At 28.1% G+C, this 24,142-nt stretch overlaps 2 protein-coding genes across 2 annotated transcripts; one reads left to right on the top strand and one right to left on the bottom strand.

Annotated features, from left to right (window-relative positions):
- Nucleotides 1-8,374: 8,374 nt before the first annotated feature.
- Nucleotides 8,375-9,089, bottom strand: LOC136089778 (uncharacterized). The gene is made up of 2 exons (XM_065815866.1): nt 9,005-9,089; nt 8,375-8,889 (listed from the first exon to the last, which is right to left on the bottom strand). Exons 1-2 carry the CDS (start codon nt 9,087-9,089, stop codon nt 8,375-8,377), a joined length of 600 nt encoding a protein of 199 aa, XP_065671938.1.
- A 1,563-nt stretch (nt 9,090-10,652) lies between these two features.
- On the top strand, nt 10,653-14,394 carry LOC100203161 (protein disulfide-isomerase A3). The gene is made up of 8 exons (XM_065815345.1): nt 10,653-10,870; nt 11,843-11,930; nt 12,070-12,301; nt 12,670-12,793; nt 13,072-13,285; nt 13,423-13,725; nt 13,824-14,032; nt 14,156-14,394. Exons 1-8 carry the CDS (start codon nt 10,734-10,736, stop codon nt 14,319-14,321), a joined length of 1,473 nt encoding a protein of 490 aa, XP_065671417.1. The 5' UTR covers nt 10,653-10,733; the 3' UTR covers nt 14,322-14,394.
- The last annotated feature ends 9,748 nt before the right edge of the window (nt 14,395-24,142 follow it).

The raw sequence follows: 24,142 nt of genomic DNA, 5'->3' as shown, positions 1-24,142 counted from the left end.
AGTAGTAATTTGCACCGATTAATATACCAGTTTCTTTTCCATCTTTTAAATCGTCAGTTAGTGTTATATTGGCTAATTCTGTGTGCTGCAATTTTTCTAGGTCAACTTATTAATTGATAGGAGAGCATAATATTGGTGTAACGTATGCTTCAATTATAGAATAATGATTGATTTGGATGTTTTTAATTTTAATACTTACAAGGTCAAACTTTCGAGGCTTCTCACAGCTTTCTCCGAACACTTTTACATTTAGAATTTCGTTTCGAATAGTTTTTAGATTTAACTTCTTTCTTAGATGTCACAAAGGACTTTTGAGAGCAATTATCAAATAGAACTCTTACAACAATTTTAGTTTTCTTTATTGAGTTATTTGTGTCTGATATTTCAGCTTTTGCAATTTGTAGGAGAATATTATCTTGACAACCACCAACATTAAATGAGGTATCTGGTATGGTTTTACTTGAATTTGGTTTATTTACATGCACTCCAGCATTGTTTTTTTTATCACAAATTGAAATATGATGCTTACCATAACACTGAAAACAAATATTTTTAAATAACAATTTTTTACAGAATGTCCTAATTTTAAACAGTTAACCTATAGCATCTATTTTTGGTTTAATAATACATTTTCTTGCGACAACATCTGTAACAACATTACATTAATTACTTGGATGCTGACTTTTACAAAATGAACAAGAAATGAACTTAACTGATTTGGGTTGCACTCACCTGGTTTCACATATTTTTGTTGAGAGGGCAGTGTAGATATGTCTTTCAAAAAATGATCTTGCTTTTTGTCCTGCTACTCATTCTTTTCTACAACGCTCACGAGCTAAAAGTTCTTCTCTGAAAAAGTACATAAGGTCTGTTATTTTCCAATTCCTTTAATGCATCTTTAGTGCAACGTTGAGTTTGAATGTTCTTAAATTCTCACCTGTTATAGGAGACCTTGAATTAAAAGACTTGCATTTCCTTCCAAGAGACTTTTGAGGTAATTAAGTTTAGAAATGTCATTTAATACTTGATTCGAATGCACAGCACTATTAAAACTATCCAAAAATGATCGAAAGGTCATTGGATCACCACTATACTTAGGAAGTGTAAGCTTAGACAGTTTAGTAGAGATTAAATATTCATTAAGATTTTAAGATACTTTTCAATGCGTATAGTGGTTTTTAAAACGTACCTTTGAAAGTCTCCAGATTTGTTCATACCCGTACAAATCTCATCATCATCTTCCAACATGTCACTTATTTTATCGTTAAGATTCTCTATAACTTTTATTTTTTTGTTCAACAACTCCAAGTTTGTATTTAAGTCAGTTTCCATATCGTCACGACTTTCGCTATACTCAAGATCCTTATTTAATAAGACATTCGTTTCTTCTATAACTTTCTTTCCTTCTTGATTTTTTCATCGATTTTAGTTGCATATCCATGTTTTAATTTATCAAAAGAGTTATTTTATAATGAACTTCCAATTAAGATATAACTAAAATTTTCTGCACCATATGTTAGTTCCCTGTTATTGATTTGATATCCTTGAATCAGACTGAATAGTATATATTATTAAAGTGGCAGAGAACGCCACGCTTGCTTTTAGAATTTTGTTTAGACTAGAGTAAGTAAGACAAATAAACGGGTTGGCGAGAATATTGGAGCTCTCCACCGGAGAGATCTAACATATAGGTTGGGAGGGTGTGTTGCGGCTTTCATTGGATATAATTCTAATTCATGTTTTTGCATATTAAAGAGTTTTTTCAATTTATTTTCGTTGGTACTACATCAAGCATAATTAAAATAGGAATAAATAAAGAAGAAACATAAGAGTTTTAAACAAGTTGAAATAAAAAAAGGTTTTGACCTTTAAGTTGAAATAAAAAAAGGTTTTGACCTTTAAGTTGAAATAAAAAAAGGTTTTGACCTTTAAGTTGAAATAAAAAAAGGTTTTGACCTTTAAGTTGAAATAAAAAAAGGTTTTGACCTTTAAATTGAAATAAAAAAAGGTTTGACCTTTAAGTTGAAATAAAAAAAGGTTTTGACCTTTAAATTGAAATAAAAAAAGGTTTTGACCTTTAAGTTGAAATAAAAAAAGGTTTTGACCTTTAAGTTGAAATAAAAAAAGGTTTTGACCTTTAAGTTGAAATAAAAAAAGGTTTTGACCTTTAAGTTGAAATAAAAAAAGGTTTTGACCTTTAAGTTGAAATAAAAAAAGGTTTTGACCTTTAAGTTGAAATAAAAAAAGGTTTTGACCTTTAAGTTGAAATAAAAAAAGGTTTTGACCTTTAAGTTGAAATAAAAAAAGGTTTTGACCTTTAAATTGAAATAAAAAAAGGTTTGACCTTTAAGTTGAAATAAAAAAAGGTTTTGACCTTTAAATTGAAATAAAAAAAGGTTTTGACCTTTAAGTTGAAATAAAAAAAGGTTTTGACCTTTAAGTTGAAATAAAAAAAGGTTTTGACCTTTAAGTTGAAATAAAAAAAGGTTTTGACCTTTAAGTTGAAATAAAAAAAGGTTTTGACCTTTAAATTGAAATAAAAAAAGGTTTGACCTTTAAGTTGAAATAAAAAAAGGTTTTGACCTTTAAATTGAAATAAAAAAAGGTTTTGACCTTTAAGTTGAAATAAAAAAAGGTTTTGACCTTTAAATTGAAATAAAAAAAGGTTTGACCTTTAAGTTGAAATAAAAAAAGGTTTTGACCTTTAAATTGAAATAAAAAAAGGTTTTGACCTTTAAGTTGAAATAAAAAAAGGTTTTGACCTTTAAGTTGAAATAAAAAAAGGTTTTGACCTTTAAGTTGAAATAAAAAAAGGTTTTGACCTTTAAGTTGAAATAAAAAAAGGTTTTGACCTTTAAATTGAAATAAAAAAAGGTTTGACCTTTAAGTTGAAATAAAAAAAGGTTTTGACCTTTAAATTGAAATAAAAAAAGGTTTTGACCTTTAAGTTGAAATAAAAAAAGGTTTTGACCTTTAAGTTGAAATAAAAAAAGGTTTTGACCTTTAAGTTGAAATAAAAAAAGGTTTTGACCTTTAAGTTGAAATAAAAAAAGGTTTTGACCTTTAAGTTGAAATAAAAAAAGGTTTTGACCTTTAAGTTGAAATAAAAAAAGGTTTTGACCTTTAAGTTGAAATAAAAAAAGGTTTTGACCTTTAAGTTGAAATAAAAAAAGGTTTTGACCTTTAAATTGAAATAAAAAAAGGTTTGACCTTTAAGTTGAAATAAAAAAAGGTTTTGACCTTTAAATTGAAATAAAAAAAGGTTTTGACCTTTAAGTTGAAATAAAAAAAGGTTTTGACCTTTAAGTTGAAATAAAAAAAGGTTTTGACCTTTAAGTTGAAATAAAAAAAGGTTTTGACCTTTAAGTTGAAATAAAAAAAGGTTTTGACCTTTAAGTTGAAATAAAAAAAGGTTTTGACCTTTAAATTGAAATAAAAAAAGGTTTGACCTTTAAGTTGAAATAAAAAAAGGTTTTGACCTTTAAATTGAAATAAAAAAAGGTTTTGACCTTTAAGTTGAAATAAAAAAAGGTTTTGACCTTTAAGTTGAAATAAAAAAAGGTTTTGACCTTTAAATTGAAATAAAAAAAGGTTTTGACCTTTAAGTTGAAATAAAAAAAGGTTTTGACCTTTAAGTTGAAATAAAAAAAGGTTTTGACCTTTAAGTTGAAATAAAAAAAGGTTTTGACCTTTAAGTTGAAATAAAAAAAGGTTTTGACCTTTAAGTTGAAATAAAAAAAGGTTTTGACCTTTAAGTTGAAATAAAAAAAGGTTTTGACCTTTAAGTTGAAATAAAAAAAGGTTTTGACCTTTAAGTTGAAATAAAAAAAGGTTTTGACCTTTAAGTTGAAATAAAAAAAGGTTTTGACCTTTAAGTTGAAATAAAAAAAGGTTTTGACCTTTAAGTTGAAATAAAAAAAGGTTTTGACCTTTAAGTTGAAATAAAAAAAGGTTTTGACCTTTAAGTTGAAATAAAAAAAGGTTTTGACCTTTAAGTTGAAATAAAAAAAGGTTTTGACCTTTAAGTTGAAATAAAAAAAGGTTTTGACCTTTAAGTTGAAATAAAAAAAGGTTTTGACCTTTAAGTTGAAATAAAAAAAGGTTTTGACCTTTAAATTGAAATAAAAAAAGGTTTGACCTTTAAGTTGAAATAAAAAAAGGTTTTGACCTTTAAATTGAAATAAAAAAAGGTTTTGACCTTTAAGTTGAAATAAAAAAAGGTTTTGACCTTTAAGTTGAAATAAAAAAAGGTTTTGACCTTTAAGTTGAAATAAAAAAAGGTTTTGACCTTTAAGTTGAAATAAAAAAAGGTTTTGACCTTTAAGTTGAAATAAAAAAAGGTTTTGACCTTTAAGTTGAAATAAAAAAAGGTTTTGACCTTTAAGTTGAAATAAAAAAAGGTTTTGACCTTTAAGTTGAAATAAAAAAAGGTTTTGACCTTTAAGTTGAAATAAAAAAAGGTTTTGACCTTTAAATTGAAATAAAAAAAGGTTTGACCTTTAAGTTGAAATAAAAAAAGGTTTTGACCTTTAAATTGAAATAAAAAAAGGTTTTGACCTTTAAGTTGAAATAAAAAAAGGTTTTGACCTTTAAGTTGAAATAAAAAAAGGTTTTGACCTTTAAGTTGAAATAAAAAAAGGTTTTGACCTTTAAGTTGAAATAAAAAAAGGTTTTGACCTTTAAGTTGAAATAAAAAAAGGTTTTGACCTTTAAGTTGAAATAAAAAAAGACCTTTAAATTAAATGCTACTTGATATTTTACCTTTCTTATATCATTGTAAATATTTAAATATTTTTAAATATTTATCATTGATATATATTTAGATATTTATTTTAATATTCAATTCAATAGATATTTATCATTGTAAACTTAAAATAGATTAGAATCATCTGCAAACAAGATTGTGTCTAATATATTACAAGATTTGCTTAAATCATTGATTTGCATAAGAAAAAAGAGCGATCCAAATATATATCTTTGTGGTACTTCACAAGTTATACTGTTAGTGTACTCCTCAAGTTATAATGTTAGTTTTTCTGTAATTATGAGAAATATATTTCTGTCTATTTGACAGGTAGCTTTTAAATCATTGAAGGTTCGAGTAATTAAAACCGTAGTTTTTTAATTTGGTTAATAAAATATAATGATTTACAGAGTCGAAAGCCTTGCTTAAATCAATAAAAACGTCTAAAGAATATTTATTTTCATCAAAAGATTTAAGAATATTATGAACAAGATGAACAATCGTCTCATCAGGCGAGTGAAATTTTTCGATTCCAAATTGTTTTTTATAAAGGATGTTAATAATATCTAAAAAGTAGTACATTCTTTAATACATAATATGTACTAATATTTTGAAAACATGGTAGTATTGAAATAGGCCTGTAATTTACGATACAAGTTGCATTTCCAGATTTTAGTTTATCAGGAAAGATTCTTTGTTCTAAAGAAAGAGTGAAAATTTGCAAGAGTAGAGTTTTTAAATAGAATTGTTTTAAAATTGTAAATAAAAGTGGAGTTTTTAAATAAATTACATTGCTGCTTCTATCATCAACTGTAGAGTTGATGATGTAAGTAAATAAGTTACCTTTATTTGGTTTTAATAAAATTACAGCATCAAATAGGTCTTTTTCACATAACATATTAATTTCCATAAGATCATTTTTAGAGGATAAGTTTGATTTAAAACTAGTTTTACTGTTTTTACTTTTAAAGCCAAACTTGGGCTCGTATTAACAAACGCATAATTGAAAAAACTAGAGATTAAAAAATCATTAGTAATTTTACGATTATTTTATAATGAGTTTTTTGGGAAATCCATTAGTGCTTATGCTTTTTGTTTATATCACCTCTTTCATTATGCGCCACATTTTTTGTACATCATTTTTGCAGTTAGTTTTTTTTTATTAGTATAATACTGCTTTTTTGAATACTTTATAACTGTTTCGAAAAACTGTTTGTAATTTTTATATATACTTTTCCAAAAAACACATCTTTTACAACGAGTTGACAACACAACAGCATCACACAATTTAAAGTAGATACTGTACTGACAACCCCTAATAAATAACAACTGACCTTTTTTAACTCGTTCTGTCAACTCAAACTTAACTTTATATTGTATTATCATATATAACTTTATTTTTTATAAAATTTCTGAATTCTAAAGCTGCTTTTTTCTCTTTTCTCTATTACTAAATATAAAAATGACTCAAAACATTTTGGGAAAATTATAAAATAAATAACAGGAAAACAAAAAACCTGCTCAAATAACCTACCCAAAATGATTAAAACAAACAACTCATGTATATGTGAATCGAATGAAATAGCATCTGAATTTAATAAATATTTTACAGGTATTGGAAGTAAACTTGCTTAAAGGATATCTTCTACTGATATTTCCTTTCATCATTTTTTAAAATCTACCCATAAAAATATTAAAGTTTTTGAAAATAAATTAAAGAATATTATTTTTTCAATGAATAATATCAGGGCCGTACCGAGCTAATTTTGCGCTTCAGGCAAGCAAAGAAAATTACGACGTCTTTATCAGCATTAAAACATGTCAATATATTTTTTAAATCGTTTTTCAAATACGAAACCGTTATTCAAAGATATGAATGTTTTAAACGTTTATAAACTTAACATTTATAATACCTTATGTTTTACGTTTTGTAGTATGAATAACCCATTATTAAATGGTAATAAAGATATATGCACCCTTAAGGCAAAGAATAAATTTAGTTTGCGAAATAATAGCTATTTTATTGAATCCTTTTGTCAAACAAAGTTTAATCAATTTTGTATAACTTTACGAGCACCTTATCTTTGGAATAAAGTTGTTGATCCCAATTTCAATTTGTCAATCTCTTTACAGTTTTTGAAAATAAATTAAAGAATATTATTTTTTCAATGAATAATATCAGGGCCGTACCGAGCTAATTTTGCGCTTCAGGCAAGCAAAGAAAATTGCGCCCCCCCCCATCCTCCCTAAATAAAAAAATTAAACGAAAAAAATGATTTATTGATCACAAAATTTATCACATCAAGTTATAAGTAAAATTTGTCATTAATGTTTCACAAACTTTAGTTCAATGTCACTTTTCTGGCTTTTCTTGAGGCAAATTCACTATTGACATCATCAAAATCAATGTTGTTTGCCACTTCATTTTCAATTGAAATTATAGCCAAACTAGACAAACGTTCTTGGCCCATTGCTGACCTCATATAGTTTTTTATGAGCTTAAGTTTACTAAAACTTCTCTCACATGTAGCAACTGTGACTGGTATGGTGAGGAAGATGCAAATAGCAATTGCCGTGTTGGGATAAGCATCGGTCAAAGAATATTTATGAATGAGCTGCAAAATGTCGATCGGGCTAGATTTTTCAAAGTCGTCCATCATTGCGGCAGCTTGATATTTAAAGCTTGCCATTTCTGACTGGAAATCAAAAGAATCTAAATCTGCCTTGTTAATTTGAGATAAATTTGCAGCTATTTTCTTGAGTTCATCCACTGAACTTTTAGAGAGTGAAGGCCCACTAAGGAAGTCAAAATTGGAGGATACAGCAGATATAGCCTCAAACCGCCAATTGTGTAATTAAACACAAGCTTGCAGTGAGATCCGAATTCTGTTTCTGCTGTGAGAAGATGAAAGTCATTTTCAGCTTCACTTTGCGCTTCCTCTTGATTGGAAAGCCACCATCAATTCTGCTCTGGTTAGCTTTTTCTGTGGCATCTTTGATAGTGTTGTCCACCCCAACTCTCGAAATCTCGAAGATTCTGAATGCTTTCAATCCTTTTATTTTTTTTGCGACAATGTTAATTTAAATGGTTTTTGTTTGAAGCAGTTTGTTTTCCCGGTCAATTAGAGAAAGAATTTGACACCAGAAATCCGACAAACACAAAAATCTGAAATAGATTTAAATGAGAAGAACTTTTGGAATCCATTATCCACAATCCCATGACATATGCTAACTGTGACAGCATATGTCATGGGATTGTGGATAATGGATTCCAAAACTTGAAGAACGTATTTGATTTGTCTGTGCAATGGTGTGATTGCTTCTTTTTTGGCAGACCACCTTGTGTCACTGTTTCCCTTTAATGAGATGGTCAACGTTTTCATCAGTTTTTCCCATCTTGACGTGGAGCTTGAAAAAAAGTTAAAGATGACTTGAACCTTTTCAAAAAACGTAATCATGAGTTGGGAAACCTCAGCAGCATAAACACCAACAAGATTTAAAGTGCGAGCTGTGTATGGAACAAATCTTACTGACTCGTTTCGGTTTTTTAGTGAGATTCAATGAAGTCCACAAAGCTTTCCTTACTTGTGCAGGTTTCATCACTGATTTGGACATACCTGATGATCTACGTCATCTGCTCTTTGAGGCATCTGGAGTGCAGTCGAACAGAACAGAGTAGTATTTAGCTTCTTTGATGTTTGACAAAATTTTGTTCCTGACTTTCTGCACAAGTAACTCAATAAGCTCATTTTGAATTCGAGGAAAAAAGTAGGATGTTGTGGTTTTTTTTGCTTTAACGGACGCAATGTGTTCAGCCACGAAAGGATAATAATGGCTAATCAACTCAATTAAGCTCATAAAAATGCCACTGTTTTGTTGGCCGATGTCTTCTGTTGTTCCCCGAAGGGTAAGATTGTTCTTGGCACAGAACAAAATTACATCAACAATCACTTTCAAGATGTCTCTCCACTTTTTCATCTCTTCGCTAATAACTCTCTGCAGATCAGAATCCAGGGTTTTTCCTTCCTTGAGGTTTTTTTCAAGAATTTTCCAACCAGAATAGCATCTTTGGTGTTCATTGCTGTTTTCATGCTCAGTAATTCTTGGGTTTAGTTTTTTCAAGTCACAAAACCCTTTGGAAATTGCTAAGAAATTTCCAAAGGGTTTTGTCAGCAAAAACAAAATAAAGAATCTTTTTTGTTGCTGTACTGCAGCCAAGTGCGAACAAATTTTTCACCATTGGGATGAACTTTTTCATACCATTTTGAGCTGAAGTGTTGCATTCTGTTGTCAAAATCACACAACGTGTTTGGGAAAAATTCTCTTCTGTCTTGCTCTGGCCCATGCTCAATCAAAAAGCATCTTGTTTTGTTCGTTATTTTAGGCCATGTTGCTGGATCCCTGTGTTAAAAATTTTATTCCGAAGCCACTGCAATTTCTGAGATTTCTGAATGAAGTTCATCCTCGTCCATTTCATCTGGGCCTGAAAGCTGGGCATTTCTATCTTCCCTTGTTGGTTCTGAATCAGTTGCGCAAAATTCTTCTTGACTTTGGCTGATGAAAATATCCTCTTCAATTAATTCCAAATGATGATCTGAACTTAAGTCAATTGGAGGATCTGTTGAATTGTCATTAATTTCAATACAAATATCCTCTGAAAGAATTTGTTTTTCCACTGAGTTTGTAACCAACCACTTTTTGAAACAGTTTTGAAGTTTCTCGTCACTTTCTTAGCGCTGTTTTCTTTTCTTCTTAAATTCAGCACCAGATAATTTTTTGGTTCGATTTATAATAGAATCATAATGTTCAAAAGTTATCACAGGTATGTTAGTGTTAAAGGGCGCTCTTTTGTTAAGTAAATGAGCTTTAATATTTAGAAGTTTGTGTCAAGAGGCGGAATTTTAATTAATTTTCTTATCAACTGCAGCGACGCCGTGAAAATTTGTTTCATAAACTGATTATTGTTTTTTTAATTTATTAAAATTTGCGCTCTCCCAAATTTGGCGCCTCAGGCTGCGGCCCGGCCGGCCCCGCCATTAGTACGGCCCTGGATAATATATTAAAATATTGTTTATATTATATGACAATAAATGTAAACTGAAAAACTAAATAAAGTTTAAAAAAATAAAAAAATTATTTTTAACTTGAAAAAGTAATAATGTAAAACTACTATGAACATGTTTGGGTTTATGACTTATCAATTGCAGAATAAACTTAAAATTAGTTACTTGTGCTTATGGATGTTTTGCGCTACTCAGGCTGTTGCTATGGAACTTTATTTAAAAAAAGTTAATTTATCCTAAAATCCTAAAAAAAAAATTAAATTGAGAATCCACTTTTTATATTATTAATCTGCAATAAAATGCTTATCAAATGAGCTAAGTACCAAAAATTCAATTTTTTTAAATAGATTTTCAAAAAATATCTGACGGTGTAACCTAAAAAGCTCTAACTTCAAATCTAGGCAAAAGTCATTTACGAACGACGAACTAGCGAACAAATTTTTATTTTTATTTTTAAATTTTAGTTTAACCTTTACTCAATAAAAAATGCAGTTATCAACAGTTAATCTGGTACAACAGGCACAAATCTCTTACGAAATTTTTTTAAATGTCAACATTTTTCAGCATAGTCTAAAAACTTTTATCCCCAATGTACTAAATTAGGTTCGGTCGCTGTAAAAAGCGCAACAATTTTTTTTTTATTACTATTTTTTTTTTTTATATAATATTCTATTATATTTGTATTACTTAAATTTTAGTTCAGCAAAGCTTAAAAATATTTTCCGGCTAAAAAGTTTTATTTTAATTCTTAACATTAATTTCATCCCTAATTAATAATAAGTACATCCCTAAATAATAAGTACCGGAGGTTACCATTATGAAGATTTTAAAATTGTAACCAATGGGAACTTGCCACCATACGATTTAAACTGCAGTAAATTCTAGTTTAAAGTTTTGTTGACGTTTTTGCTCGAACGCAGCCCAAGATGGCGGTTGGCTTTATCCTCGTGTTAATTTCAATTAGTACTGTTCTTTGTAGTGATGTTTTAGAATTAACAGATTCAACATTTAAATCTGGAATAGAAAATGAAGAAATAATTTTGGTTGAATTTTATGCTCCTTGGTAAATTTCTCTCATTATTATTAATATAGCACAAAAAAAAAATTAAAATATTTTTTTTAATGTTATGCTTAAAATAACAATAAAAGTAGTTATTCCTGGATTGCAAAATAGTTTAATGCCAGAAAGGTCTCTTGTAAAAAAAAATTGCTTTAACTTTTTATAATCTTATCTAAGTGATATATTATTTAAACCCATCCAAATCACACAAGTTTTAAAACTGTGAACATTAACTGAATTGAACAAGACTGAAATGACTAGGTGCAAATAAATGTGCATGCAGCACATATGAATAGATACAATTGAATGTATGCTTCATAAACAGAAATATTGGTGTTGGCATAAATATGAAAATTGACTTTGTTATGTACCAAAATAAAATAAAACAAAAAATCAAGAGCAAAAATCAAAACAAATAATGTGTCAGAAAAAAAACATAACATACATAATTTCTACACAAAAATCCAAAGTACCATTTTTTCGAGAAAAATACTTGGTTTGAATAGAGGAAAGGCCATATTTCCTTTTTTCACACGAAACCTTTTTGAAAAATGTTTTTTTTTTAATAAGCTGAACTTAGATTTTTTAAACGCTGAGAACTAAGAAATTATGTATAAATTTTAAAAAGATTTCCATCCTATTTGATTACTCATCCCTTTTTTAATCTATATGGAAAGTTTCAAACAAATTTGATATGTTTTAGTGCTTAGGAATCCTTACCTTCAAAAACTTCTTTTCAAAAAACATTCATGCAGCAAGTTTTTTATTAATAGTAAAAACCTCAAGGTTTTTGATTAATTGTAAATTAAGCAAAATAAAAAAAAAAGTTTTTTGTCAAACGTCAAATATTTTTTGTTGTGCTGCGCAATTGCTTACAAATCATTAAGCAACTTAATGTAGTTTCTGTTGAATTCCAATGCATTATAATATTTAATATATCCCTTGACCATATTATTTAACAGCTTTTTATTTTAGGTGTGGGCATTGTAAAAGATTAGCACCAGAGTATGAAATTGCTGCTACTGCTCTTCTCAAAAATGACCCCCCTGTTAAACTAGCAAAGGTTAGAGTTTCTTAAGTTAATATAAAAGTGATTTCAATATGTTAATTAAATATAAGCAAGTTTTTAATCTACTAAAATTACTGACAAAAACTACACAAATTCTTTTTTTTTCTTTCTTCCAAAAATTAAATTTTATTAGGTTGATTGTGTTGGAGAAGGAAAAGAAAGCTGTAGCAAATATAGTGTCAGTGGTTATCCTACATTAAAAATCTTTCGAAATGGTGGTTTTTCACAAGAATATGATGGTCCACGTGAATCTGCTGGGATTATTTCTTACATGAAAAAGAATTCTGGACCTTCCTCAGTACTATTGAGAGATTTTGAACATCTACAGCTAAAGTTGTCAGATGCAGCTGATGTAACTATTGTTGGTAAGTAGTTGGTAATATAATAGTTTAAATCTCTGACTGTTTTGTGTAAGAAAATAGTTTTCAAAAACTGTTATAAATTCTGATATAATTGTTTTTTTTTTTTTTGTTGAAGTAATAGAATAAGTTCGTAAAAAATATTTTGTTCAAAATAATAATACACATTTGCAAAAATGCTGTAAAAATATATTTCATGCTAAAACCATGTCTTTTTGGTAAATGCTTTTTCAATGAAAGGAAAACTCTTTCTCAAGTTTTCAAGTTTATTCCATTATTTTGCTTTTTAGCATTAGATTTAAAGTGAATTTTAATGGAAAAACTTTAGAACAAACAGGCAAGAATATGTAAATATAAAAAAAAAATATTTTCAGGTTTTTTCACCAGTGAAGATCATAAATTTAAAAGTTTTATGAAGGCAGCTGATCAAAAAAGAACTGATTTTAACTTTGCACACTCATTAAGTAATGAAATCAATAAACAAGCAGGACATAAAGAGTAAGATTATTTTTTCCATTCTTAAAACTAGTACATTTCTCTTTTAAAAGAAACTTCATATTAACTATTGTAATGGTTGCAGATTTTCTTTTCCCCTATAACTCAAAATTTATGTTTTTAACTTAAGTTATTTTAAAACATATCTTTTGAATTATGGTAACTGATAATTGAAATGTGTTGTAACAAGATATCTATGTTGTCATTATGCTGTTCTTCACAATTGTTTATATACTAGTATTAATTTTATACTTTTTCAATTATTTATGCTTTTTAATTAGTGAGTTAGTGCTGTACCGCCCAAAACATTTACATGCCAACTTTGAAAAGGCTGAAGAAACACTGAATACTGATTTAGATACTTCTAATATTATTAAATTTATAACAGAAAAAGCCAATGGAATTGTGGGTCAAATTAAACCTGAAACAGAAGATAAGTTCCCAAGGCCATTAGTTGTTGTATATTATGATGTAGACTGGAAGAAAAATCCTAAAGTAAGAATTATTACGTTTCTTTTTCTTCTTTTTTACCCACTTATTTAACAACTTTTCATGATATGTTCATAGTATGTCGAAATATATTTCAAAGCATTGCAATATGTTATAAATATTCAAATATTTTTATTTATTAGGGTTCTAAATACTGGAGAAATCGTGTTGCTAGAGTGGCCAAGAAGTTTGTAAATGAAATTAATTTTGCTATTGGTGCTCGAGCAGATTACACCAAACAACTTACTGATTTAGGATTTGATACTGTTGAATCAAATCTTGATCCCAATGCTGTGGCATTTGATGTAAAAGGCTCTAAGTTTAAGATGACAACAGATTTTAGTGTTGAGAATCTTGAAAGGTTTACAAATGAGTTCAAGAATCAAGAATTAAAACCATACATTAAGTCTGAGCCTTTACCTGTCGATAACAATGGTCCAGTTAAAGTGTGTTAATATTTTAATATTTTGCTTTCATCGTCAAATTCGACGTTATACAGCTTTTTTATTTAACGGTAGTTTTAATGCATTTTATTAATTTGTAGATTGTTGTGGGAGAGAATTTCAATGAGATTGTTAATGATCCAACTAAAGATGTGCTTATAGAGTTTTATGCTCCATGGTGTGGTCATTGTAAATCTCTTGAACCTAAGTATAAGGAACTTGGTGAAAAGTTAGCTGGTGTTAAAGATATTGTTATTGCAAAAATGGATGCTACTGCAAACGATGTACCACCTCCTTACGAAGTCAGTGGGTGAGTAAAATCATTTGAGCTAACATTGAGTTTTAAAAGTTGATTTTTTTTCTTTCTCTCTTTGAATTTTCATTATTGACTACTGTAAATATTCTTTTCTATTAAAATTTTTTTTTACCCAAGATTTCCTACTATCTACTGGGTACCAGCTGAAAATAAACAGAGTCCCAAGAAGTACAATTCTGCACGCGAAGTAGACAGCTTTATTGAATTTATAAAATCAGAAGCAACTAAACCTTTTAAATTACCGGACTCAAAGTCCAAAAAGAAAACCAAAAAAGAACTTTAAATTAATTTTAGTTATGTTTCTATTTTATGTAATATCTAGCTGTTCGTTTAAATTAATAAATCATAGTTTTTTAGACAGTTGTTGCTCAATTTAAATAAATATTTTTTTGTTTTATTAAATAAAACAAAAAAAATGTGAACATCGTTATACATTTAAAAAGTTCACTTTTAAAAGTTATGAAATAAATCAACCACGAAATTTTTTGATGAGCGCAAACGTTAAAACGTCTTCTCATTTTGCGCTCTCGCTCGTTTAAGTATGGTCAATTCCTTAGTTTGGTTATCCTTTTATGTGTGAGGTGTAGGGGGGGGGGGGTTGACTCGTTTAATTTTTTTTAATCTCTTTTTGTTTTCTAAAATCAGCCTAGAATTAAAGTAAACGTTGTAAAGTAGTTGGGGTAAGTAAACGGTGCGAAGCGTTGCAAAAACTGGCATAAGTGCGCCAAAAAAATTGCAAGCATTGGCATAAGTGCAAAGCAGTTACAAAAACTGGCATAAGCGCGCCAAAAAAAAATTGCAAACACTGGCATACGTGTGAAGCAGTTGCGAAAACTGGCAAAGGTGCGCCAAAAAAATTTACAAACATTGGCACAAGTGAATTCGCACTTATACCAATGTTTGCAATTTTATTCGGCGCATTTATGTCACATCTATGCCGATTTGCACTTATGCTAGTTTTTGCAACTGCTTTGCACTTTTGCCAATATTTGAAAATTCTTTTGGCGCACTTATGCCAGCTTGCATTTGTGCTAGTTTTTGTAACTGCTTCGCAATTATGCCAGTTCGCACTTATTCCAATTCACGCTTATGTCAGTTCGCACTTAAGCCATTCGCTCTTATGCCATTTCGCGCTTATTCAGTCGCCCCTTAAAAATGTTTTCTTCAAGAGTTTTTTCGAAAATTGTTCGCTGTTGCTTTGCAGTTCAATGTTCCAGATGTAACTATATCTGGAAAAAACCATATATTCATCTGTATACCACATCTTGTTAAAATAATGCATTATAATTTAATAGCTTCATATAACATGTGATTCCAAAAAATCTGGGCAAATTAAGTTTTAAAATATTTTTAGAAAGATGACTTATTTTTTAAGTTTTGAACGATGTTTCAAAAAGAGCAATGTTCATAGAGTAATATTACAAAAAATTACAAATTTTCCATTCCTTGTCTGCGAACTGTATCAACTCTTGTAAAACTCTCCTTACCAAGTCGATGTACGCGCTTAATGTCGACATGTTTGGAGCAGTAGTTGATACGATTCCTCAGTTGGATCAAATTTTTAGCTTCCCAACAATTAGCATATACTGCTCTCTTGATTTCATTCCAAAAATCTTCAATAGGTCGCAATTCTGGTACGTTTGCAATATTTTGACTTCTGGGCACATATTCGACATTTTTGAAACTTTTTTTGAGTAGTGAGATGATGCAAGGTCAGGCCAAAAAACTTTTTCATCATCTTTATGAACAGTCTCTATAAATGGGAGCAAACATGATCTCAAACACTTGCCTATGTACACATTTTCATTGACAGCTTGACCGGAAGGTGCAACATAATGCTTTGACAATCCCTTTGGAGAAATTGCAACCCAAACCAATAATTTTTGCTCAAATTTTGATTTTCTTTTTAATTTAACATCATTTGGTGTCGTAGTAACATCTGATGAATAAAATCCACTGTTTCCTGAAATATTACAATTACTTAATCCAACATATGATTCATCGTCAATGATCACTTGTTTTTTTCGAAAAATTTCAACCAATTTAGAGCACTTCGGACGAACAAGAGATTGTTGTTCAGGAGTGCTTTTTGGAGCCTTAATTTTTTTATGATAATGAATGATTGTCTTCTGCGTTATCGTTTTGCTTGTGTATGATTGATTGCAATGAACGTTTTAGCAAGAGAACGTTGATTGATTCCATGTTGATGGTCGATTTTTTTTTCCAATTGTTTGATCTTCTTTTTTGTCATCTTAACTGCTTTCCTACCGCTTCCAACTTGTCGCTCGGGTAATATGTTGTTGTCTTTTCGTTTTAGAATAATATAGAGCGCAGATCTTGGAATACTTTCCATCATAAAATGTTTTACAATTGTGTTTTTGGAAAGTTCTAGGTTAATTTCAATAAACTCGTACACTCGATTTCTTACGTCATCTTGTTTCAAAGTAACTTTTTTCATCATCATTTCAAAATTGGCGGGAAGTTTGTCCAGATTTTTTGGAATCACATGTTAAATCCTGTTGTTATATTTAATATAATTGAAAAGATGTAACTACATCTGTAGAACTCACATATTTAGTTAAATAGATGTTGTTATACTAAGATAATTAAAAAGATGTAACTACATCAGTAGTAATCATATACTTTTTACTCAAATGTCAATGAAATTTCAGATGTTGTTGGACAGATGTTATTTTACTTCAGCGTTTTTTTTAACGGTTCAAAAGAAGTTTTTAAAAAAAGAAAAGTAATATGATAATGTAAAAGAAATCAAATAATTAAATCAGTTAAAAATAAAAACAAGAAAAAATAAAAAAGAATAAGAAAAAAAAACTAAAAATCGAATTAAATAGAAAAATAAGAAAAGTATGTAAATAAAAAAAGGACGAAGAAAGAAAAAAAACTTATATATTATATAAAAATAATTAAACTATATTTGTAAAATAAGGAAGATTCTTTGTTGTATTGTGTTATCGTTTATTGTTATTATTTCTTTCTTGTTTTTTTTTTATTTTTTGCGTTCTGCCGTGTCGTATTGTTGTAAATTTTTTTTTTTTGTTTCTGTATATTATACGAAATGATACTTATTTTAATACTATTTTATCTTGTGATGTGTTTTTAATTTTTTTTTTCTCTTTTTCTCAAACTCTCTTTCATTTCAATATTGTTCATTCATTTTAAACACTTAATGCTTTTTATTGCTTTTTTTGTGCTGTGTTTTCGTTTGTTACGTGCTTTTTTGTATCTGATGATGCGGTTTTATAACGGTCATAATGTTATTGCTTGATTTTAATCGTCATTATTATAATTATTTTTGTTGTTATTATTATTATTATTATTTAATTCTATGATTGTTTTTACATATTATTATCAAATATTAATTTAACTGTATTGTTAAGATTATTAGGTGTATTTTATATTTTCATCGATTCTTTTTTTTTTTAAATTATGTCAATTTATGTTTTGTATTATTTAATAATATTGTTGTTGTTAAATTAGATTAGATTAAAATTTATTACAACAGTAATACATGTTCTAAAGGACACGCAGGTCCATAAATATATGAAGGACTCTGACAACGTGCCCGACATCGTGCCCGAATCACACAATACATATGCTAGACAACGGACTCTGACAACGTGCCTGACAACGTGCCCGAATCACACAATACATATGCTAGACAACGGACTCTGACAACGTGCCTGACAACGTGCCCGAATCACACAATACATATGCTAGATAATTTACAATATATATATATATATATATATATATATATATATATATATATATATATATATATATATATATATATATATATATATATATATATATATATATATATATATATATACAGTGGCGGATCCAGCATTTTTTGATCTTTGCAATCAAAATTTTTGCAACACCTGCCCCAAACATGAGAGCAATAAGTAGGTGAAATATTTTTTGTACTATTCTCAACTAAACTTTTATTCATCAATAATTTTTAAGTTTCATAGTTTTATCTTTAAGCGTTCAAGAATTATGACCATATAAAAATTACAACCCCCTCAAATTGAGGGGGGGGGGGTTTAAACTTTATATGGTCATAATTTTTGAACTCTTAGAGGTAATGCTATGAAACTTAAAAAATTATCGATGAATATAAGTCTAATTAAGAAAAGTACAAAAAATATTTATCAACTTGTTGCTCTCACGTTTGGGGCAGGTGTTGCAAAAATTTTGGGGCTTTTTTACAACACCTGCCCCAAACGGGGCTTTTTTGCAACACCTGCCCCAAACATATATATATATATATATATATATATATATATATATATATATATATATATATATATATATATATATATATATATATATATATATATATATATATATATATATATATATTACAATTATGATTTGTAAAATTATAATTAAATTTGTAATTTCTAAAATTTGCTTAAAAAATAAATGAATGAGTTATACATCATTATACTTACAGATGTTGTTGGACAAATGTTATTAGACATTAGACATAGCAAACACTGATGCTGTTACCCTGACCTTTTGATAAGTATTTTCTGAAATTTTAATTTGAACTTTCTTCTTTACCTGAATTAAGTTTTTTCATATTTAGTTTATTGATCTTACATAATTTCTTTATGTCATTTAAAAATGAATGTTTTACTAAACAATAGTTAAGCTGGGAATTGATGATTCCAAAAGTTACTTTATTATTTAATAGACAGATAAATAGGTGTATTTTATTTTATTGTATGTACGTTGATATCTCCTGAACTTTAAATAGAGAGTTTATATAGTTTTTGCTATACTCGGATACATTAAAAAAAGACTTGCATTTCTTCCCTATTATCAAGCCTTTACTTTGTTAATTGTGGATCGCCTTCAGTAGCAAATGGCTCTTGCATTTCCACTCGACAAACCTTCTCTATTGCTTAGAATGCTCTTCTTTTACCCTCGGTCTTTTTCAACATAAACGACTTCATTTCTTCTTGAACCTCAATGGGAACTCGTGCACAACCTGCAACATTCTTACAAGTCTTTTCAAAATGCTCCTTTAGCCTTTTAATTCCACCAGTGATCTTCTTCTAACATACGTTGCAGTCAACATATACATATAAGTTTTTCCTTACTGCGACATGAGTGGAGGAAGTTCAATACAATACTTCCAACCAGAATCAGTCCTCTCACTTATTTTTGACGACTTTGCCATTTTTTTAAAGCTGCAAATTTTTAAAATAATTAAGAAAAAAAGCAATGATCAATCATAGCGAGCTGCAATTGGTTATACAATTCCATGTAATGAATTTAATGATTAGTTAAAACAATTATACAGGCATATGAGTATAATAAATGATTTAATTATACAATTTCAGAATATATAAGGTAGATATATGTTTACAAATTTTATTAAATTCACCATTATCATTCTTTTTTTTTTTTTTTTTTTTTCTTTGCTGTTTATATAAAAATAAAATAATAAAATTACAATGAAACTTTCACGTTACACAAAGAATATATATAAAACAGACAGGGGCTCAAAGAATATATGGATGGCTGGTGTCACCACAATCTTTTCATAGAGCCCCTTTACAATTACATTTAAAGCCCACATGGCTTTAGTAAATTTACAATAAAATATTTTTTCTGAAAAATACTAGGTGAAGAATAAAAACTCATATATGCATCCTCATATATACATATACACATACACATACACAACACATATACAAACATACTTACAAACACACATTATAAAACATACTTACATATATATCAGAAATGCAGGAGATGCAATTTCATTTGTCGTTTAAAAGAGGAAGTGCTTTTCAAATTTTTTATATAGTTGTTTTTTAATTGATTCCATAACGACGGACAGAGTTGTTACGACATAATATGTCTGGCAGATCTGTCGACATATTTTCAGACATATTTTCTGCCGACATAAAATATATCCCACATATTTTCGATTGACATATTTTGACATAGTTTTATGTCTGAATTATTTTCTGCTGACATAAAATATGTCAGACATATTTTCCATTGACATATTTTGACATAATTTTATGTCTGAATTATTTTCTGCTGACATAAAATATGTCAGACATATTTTCTATCGACATATTTTGACATAATTTTATGTCTGAATTATTTTCTGCTGACATAAAATATGTCAGACATATTTTCAGTCGACATATTTTGAAATAATTTTATGCCTGAATTATTTTCTGCTGACATAAAATATGTCAGACATATTTTCTGTCGACATATTTTGACATAATTTTATGTCTGAATTATTTTCTGCTGACATAAAATATGTCAGACATATTTTCTGTCGACATATTTTGACATAATTTTATGTCTGAATTATTTTCTGCTGACATAAAATATGTCAGACATATTTTTTGTCGACAAATTTTGACATAATTTTATGTCTGAATTATTTTCTGCTGACATAAAATATGTCAGACATATTTTCTATCGACATATTTTGACATATTTTTATGTCTGAATTATTTTCTGCTGACATAAAATATGTAAGATATATTTTCTATGGACATATTTTGACATAATTTTATATCTGAATTATTTGCTGTTTGATATTCTTGAAGAAAAAATCAATCTAACAAATTTATTGCGCATTTCAACTTAATTTACAGAGTTAAGTAAAAATAGTTTAACAAATTTGTTGCTAATTAATACTATCAAATACTATCAAATACTGTTAAAATTAGGGGTATTTGGGGTAAAGTCCCTAATATTGTCGAAAAAAAAGTTGTTCAAAAGTATGTCAACTTGGGTCTCAAAAAAAGCGTATTTTAGAAGATAGTATAGAGATTTTAGAAAATATAAAAATTTTTCCTTAAAATTTTTTGGCAAATAAATTATTTGAAAAAATGCTAAAGACTCTTAAAAAAATGTCAACAAAATGTTTTTGAGCAATAATACAAAAAATACTTATTTTTATTACAAACGAATAACATCTTTAAAATCTCTATGAAAATACGCTTCTTTTGAGACTCAGGTTGACATACTTTTGAACAACTTTTTTTTCGACAATATTAGGGACTTTACCCCAAATACCCCTAATTTTAATAGTATTTGATAGTATTTGATAGTATTAATTAGTATGGATTAGTATTGGCGATTTCCCTTATTAGAATGTAAAAACCATCTCAAGCTGAGTCTTTATTACTGAAAATGGTTTTATTAATATGACTAAACTTAAAATTATTCTCTTGATTAAAATAATATTTAAAAAAAAAACATTTTTAGTTATTTTTAACTAATAGTTGATTCATTCAATAAATTATTCGCCATTTTTGACTTTATATCGTAAGGAAAACGAAAAAAAATAATTATTCCAATATATATTTCACTCAAAACATTTTATGCAAGTTTATGGCAGTTAATTATGCTGTTATAATGCAATTGTCAATTATTTTATTGTTAAATAAATCATAACTATTATAACTAAAAGTATATTATTCGTAATTAGTTATAAATTATTACCGGTTAGTCTTCTTAATATGAATTTAATGAGCTGAATATAACTTATGTGAAACATTTCAAATTCTTCAGCTTAAATGAATTTAATTTGGCACGAATTTTTTGAAATTCTGTGAACCATTTTTTTGAAATCTTTTGAACTCAGTTTTTCATAATGAAATCTATTTCAGGATAAACTAATAATTAAAAATAACTGTAAAAGTTTTTTTTTTATTATTATTTTAATCAAAGAAATATTTTAAGTTTAGTCATACTAATTAAAACCACTTTCAGTAATAAAAACTCAGCTTGAGATGGTTTTTACATTCTAATAAGGGAAAGCGCCAATACTAATCAATACTATCAAATGATGCCTCAATACTAGTCAATATTAGTCAATACTATCAATGTCAATATTAGTCATAATCAATAAATAAGTCATAATCAATAAATAAGTCATAATCAATAAATAAGTCAATAAATGCCAATATTAGTCAATACTATCAAATGATACATCGCTAAAAAGGGCAGAAAAAGACCTTTATGAAACATCGGATGTTTGCTTATAGGGTTTAAAGTAATAGTTTTATGAAGCATAATTGATTGCAAAGACATAAAATTATGTAAAAATATGTCGACAGAAAATATGTCTGACATATTTTATGTCAGCAGAAAATAATTCAGACATAAAGTTATGTCAAAATATGTCGACAGAAAATATGTCTGACATATTTCATGTCAGCAGAAAATAATTCAGACATAAAATTATGTCAAAATATGTCGATAGAAAATATGTCTGACATATTTTATGTCAGCAGAAAATAATTCAGACATAAAATTATGTCAAAATATGTCGATAGAAAATATGTCTGACATATTTTATGTCAGCAGAAAATAATTCAGACATAAAATTATGTTAAAATATGTTGACAGAAAATATGTCTGACATATTTTATGTCAGCATAAAATAATTCAGACATAAAATTATGTCAAAATATGTCAATAGAAAATATGTCTGACATATTTTATGTCAGCAGAAAATAATTCAGACATAAAATTATGTCAAAATATGTTGATAGAAAATATGTGGGACATATTTTATGTCGGCAGAAAATATGTCTCAGACATATTTGACAGATAACAACCCTGACGACGGACCTTGGTTAATAATTGAGAATTTTGACACTTGCGATTTTACTCTGCTCAATACGCCGATGAAAACGCCGATGTAAAAATATTAGAAAATACTTTTGCCAGCAAGTTATTCTTATATTTATACATAAATATTAATATTTGAAGCGAATTAAGTTTTGATATATTTTTAACACATTCATGTATTTCATTACAAGGGAAGGGTTTTCTAATCTTTTTAAGTAGTTAATTGCTTTACATGCGTGGTTTTGTATGCTCTGTAATCTTATTAATTTAGTTTTGTGTGAGTTAGCCCAAACAATATTAGCGAAAGAGAGATGACAATGAATTAGACTGAAGTAAAGCATTTTGCGTGATTTATAATCAAGAAAGGCCCCAGATTTATATAACACACTTATAGCAGAAGATATTTTTGCTTCAATAAGACTAATATGTTTTTTCCATGATAGGTTCTCATCAAATATTACTTCCAAAAACCTTTTATAATTTACTCGATTTATTTCATTTTTATTAATTGACAGTTTTGGCAACTTTAACGGAAGATTATTTGATTGTCATATTTTATGGAAGAGAGTAAAACTTGTTTTTTCACAATTCAATGATAACTTATTAGCTATAAACCATTGGTTAAAGCTTTCCAGTTTAGTGTTCATTGTTTTGAACAATATTTTTACATTAGAGTTGTTGTAGAATAAATTTGTATCGTCTGCATACATAATTGACGATATTTTATGAGAAGCTTTATTGATATCATTAACATGTATTAAAAATAATAAAGGTCCCAAGATCGATCCCTGTGGGACTCCGCAATCAATATCAAGAGCTCCTGACTCCTCTAATACAACAAACTGTTTTCTATTAAAAAGATAACTTTTAACCCACTTATATGTTAGGCCTTTAATGCCGTAATGCTTTAACTTTAAAAGCAAAATTCCGTGATCAACAGTATCGAATGCTTTAGAGAGATCGATAAATACTCCAAGTACTTGTTCCCCTTTATCAAAGCACATAGATATTTTATTGGAAAGTTCAATAATAGCGTATTCAGTAGAGCCGTATCTCTGAAATTTAAATTGATTTTTATATAAAAGCGTATTTAATGTCACGTAATCATAAATTCTATTAAAAATTACCCTTTCAAATATTTTTGAAAAGACAGGGAGTAGTGATATAGGACGGTAGTTGGAAACAAAAGAACAATCACCATTTTTAAAAACTGGGTGAATTTTGGCTAATTTAAATTTATCAGGAAATATACTATTCTCAAATGAAAATGCTATTAAATAAAACAATGGTTTACTTATACTATCCATAACATAGATAGCTACATTGCTAGTAGTGTCGTCATACCCACATGACTTGTTACACTTTAGTTCAAATAGTGCTTTGTTAAACTCGTGTTTATCTATTTTTTCATTAGATATGCTAGTCGCGGGTTTCTCTCCCAACTATTCATTAAAC

The sequence above is a fragment of the Hydra vulgaris genome, chromosome 13 (genome assembly GCF_038396675.1).
Source record: "Hydra vulgaris chromosome 13, alternate assembly HydraT2T_AEP".
In the NCBI taxonomy this organism is placed as follows: Eukaryota; Metazoa; Cnidaria; class Hydrozoa; order Anthoathecata; family Hydridae; genus Hydra; species Hydra vulgaris.
This window is presented reverse-complemented; position numbering and strand designations above follow the sequence as displayed.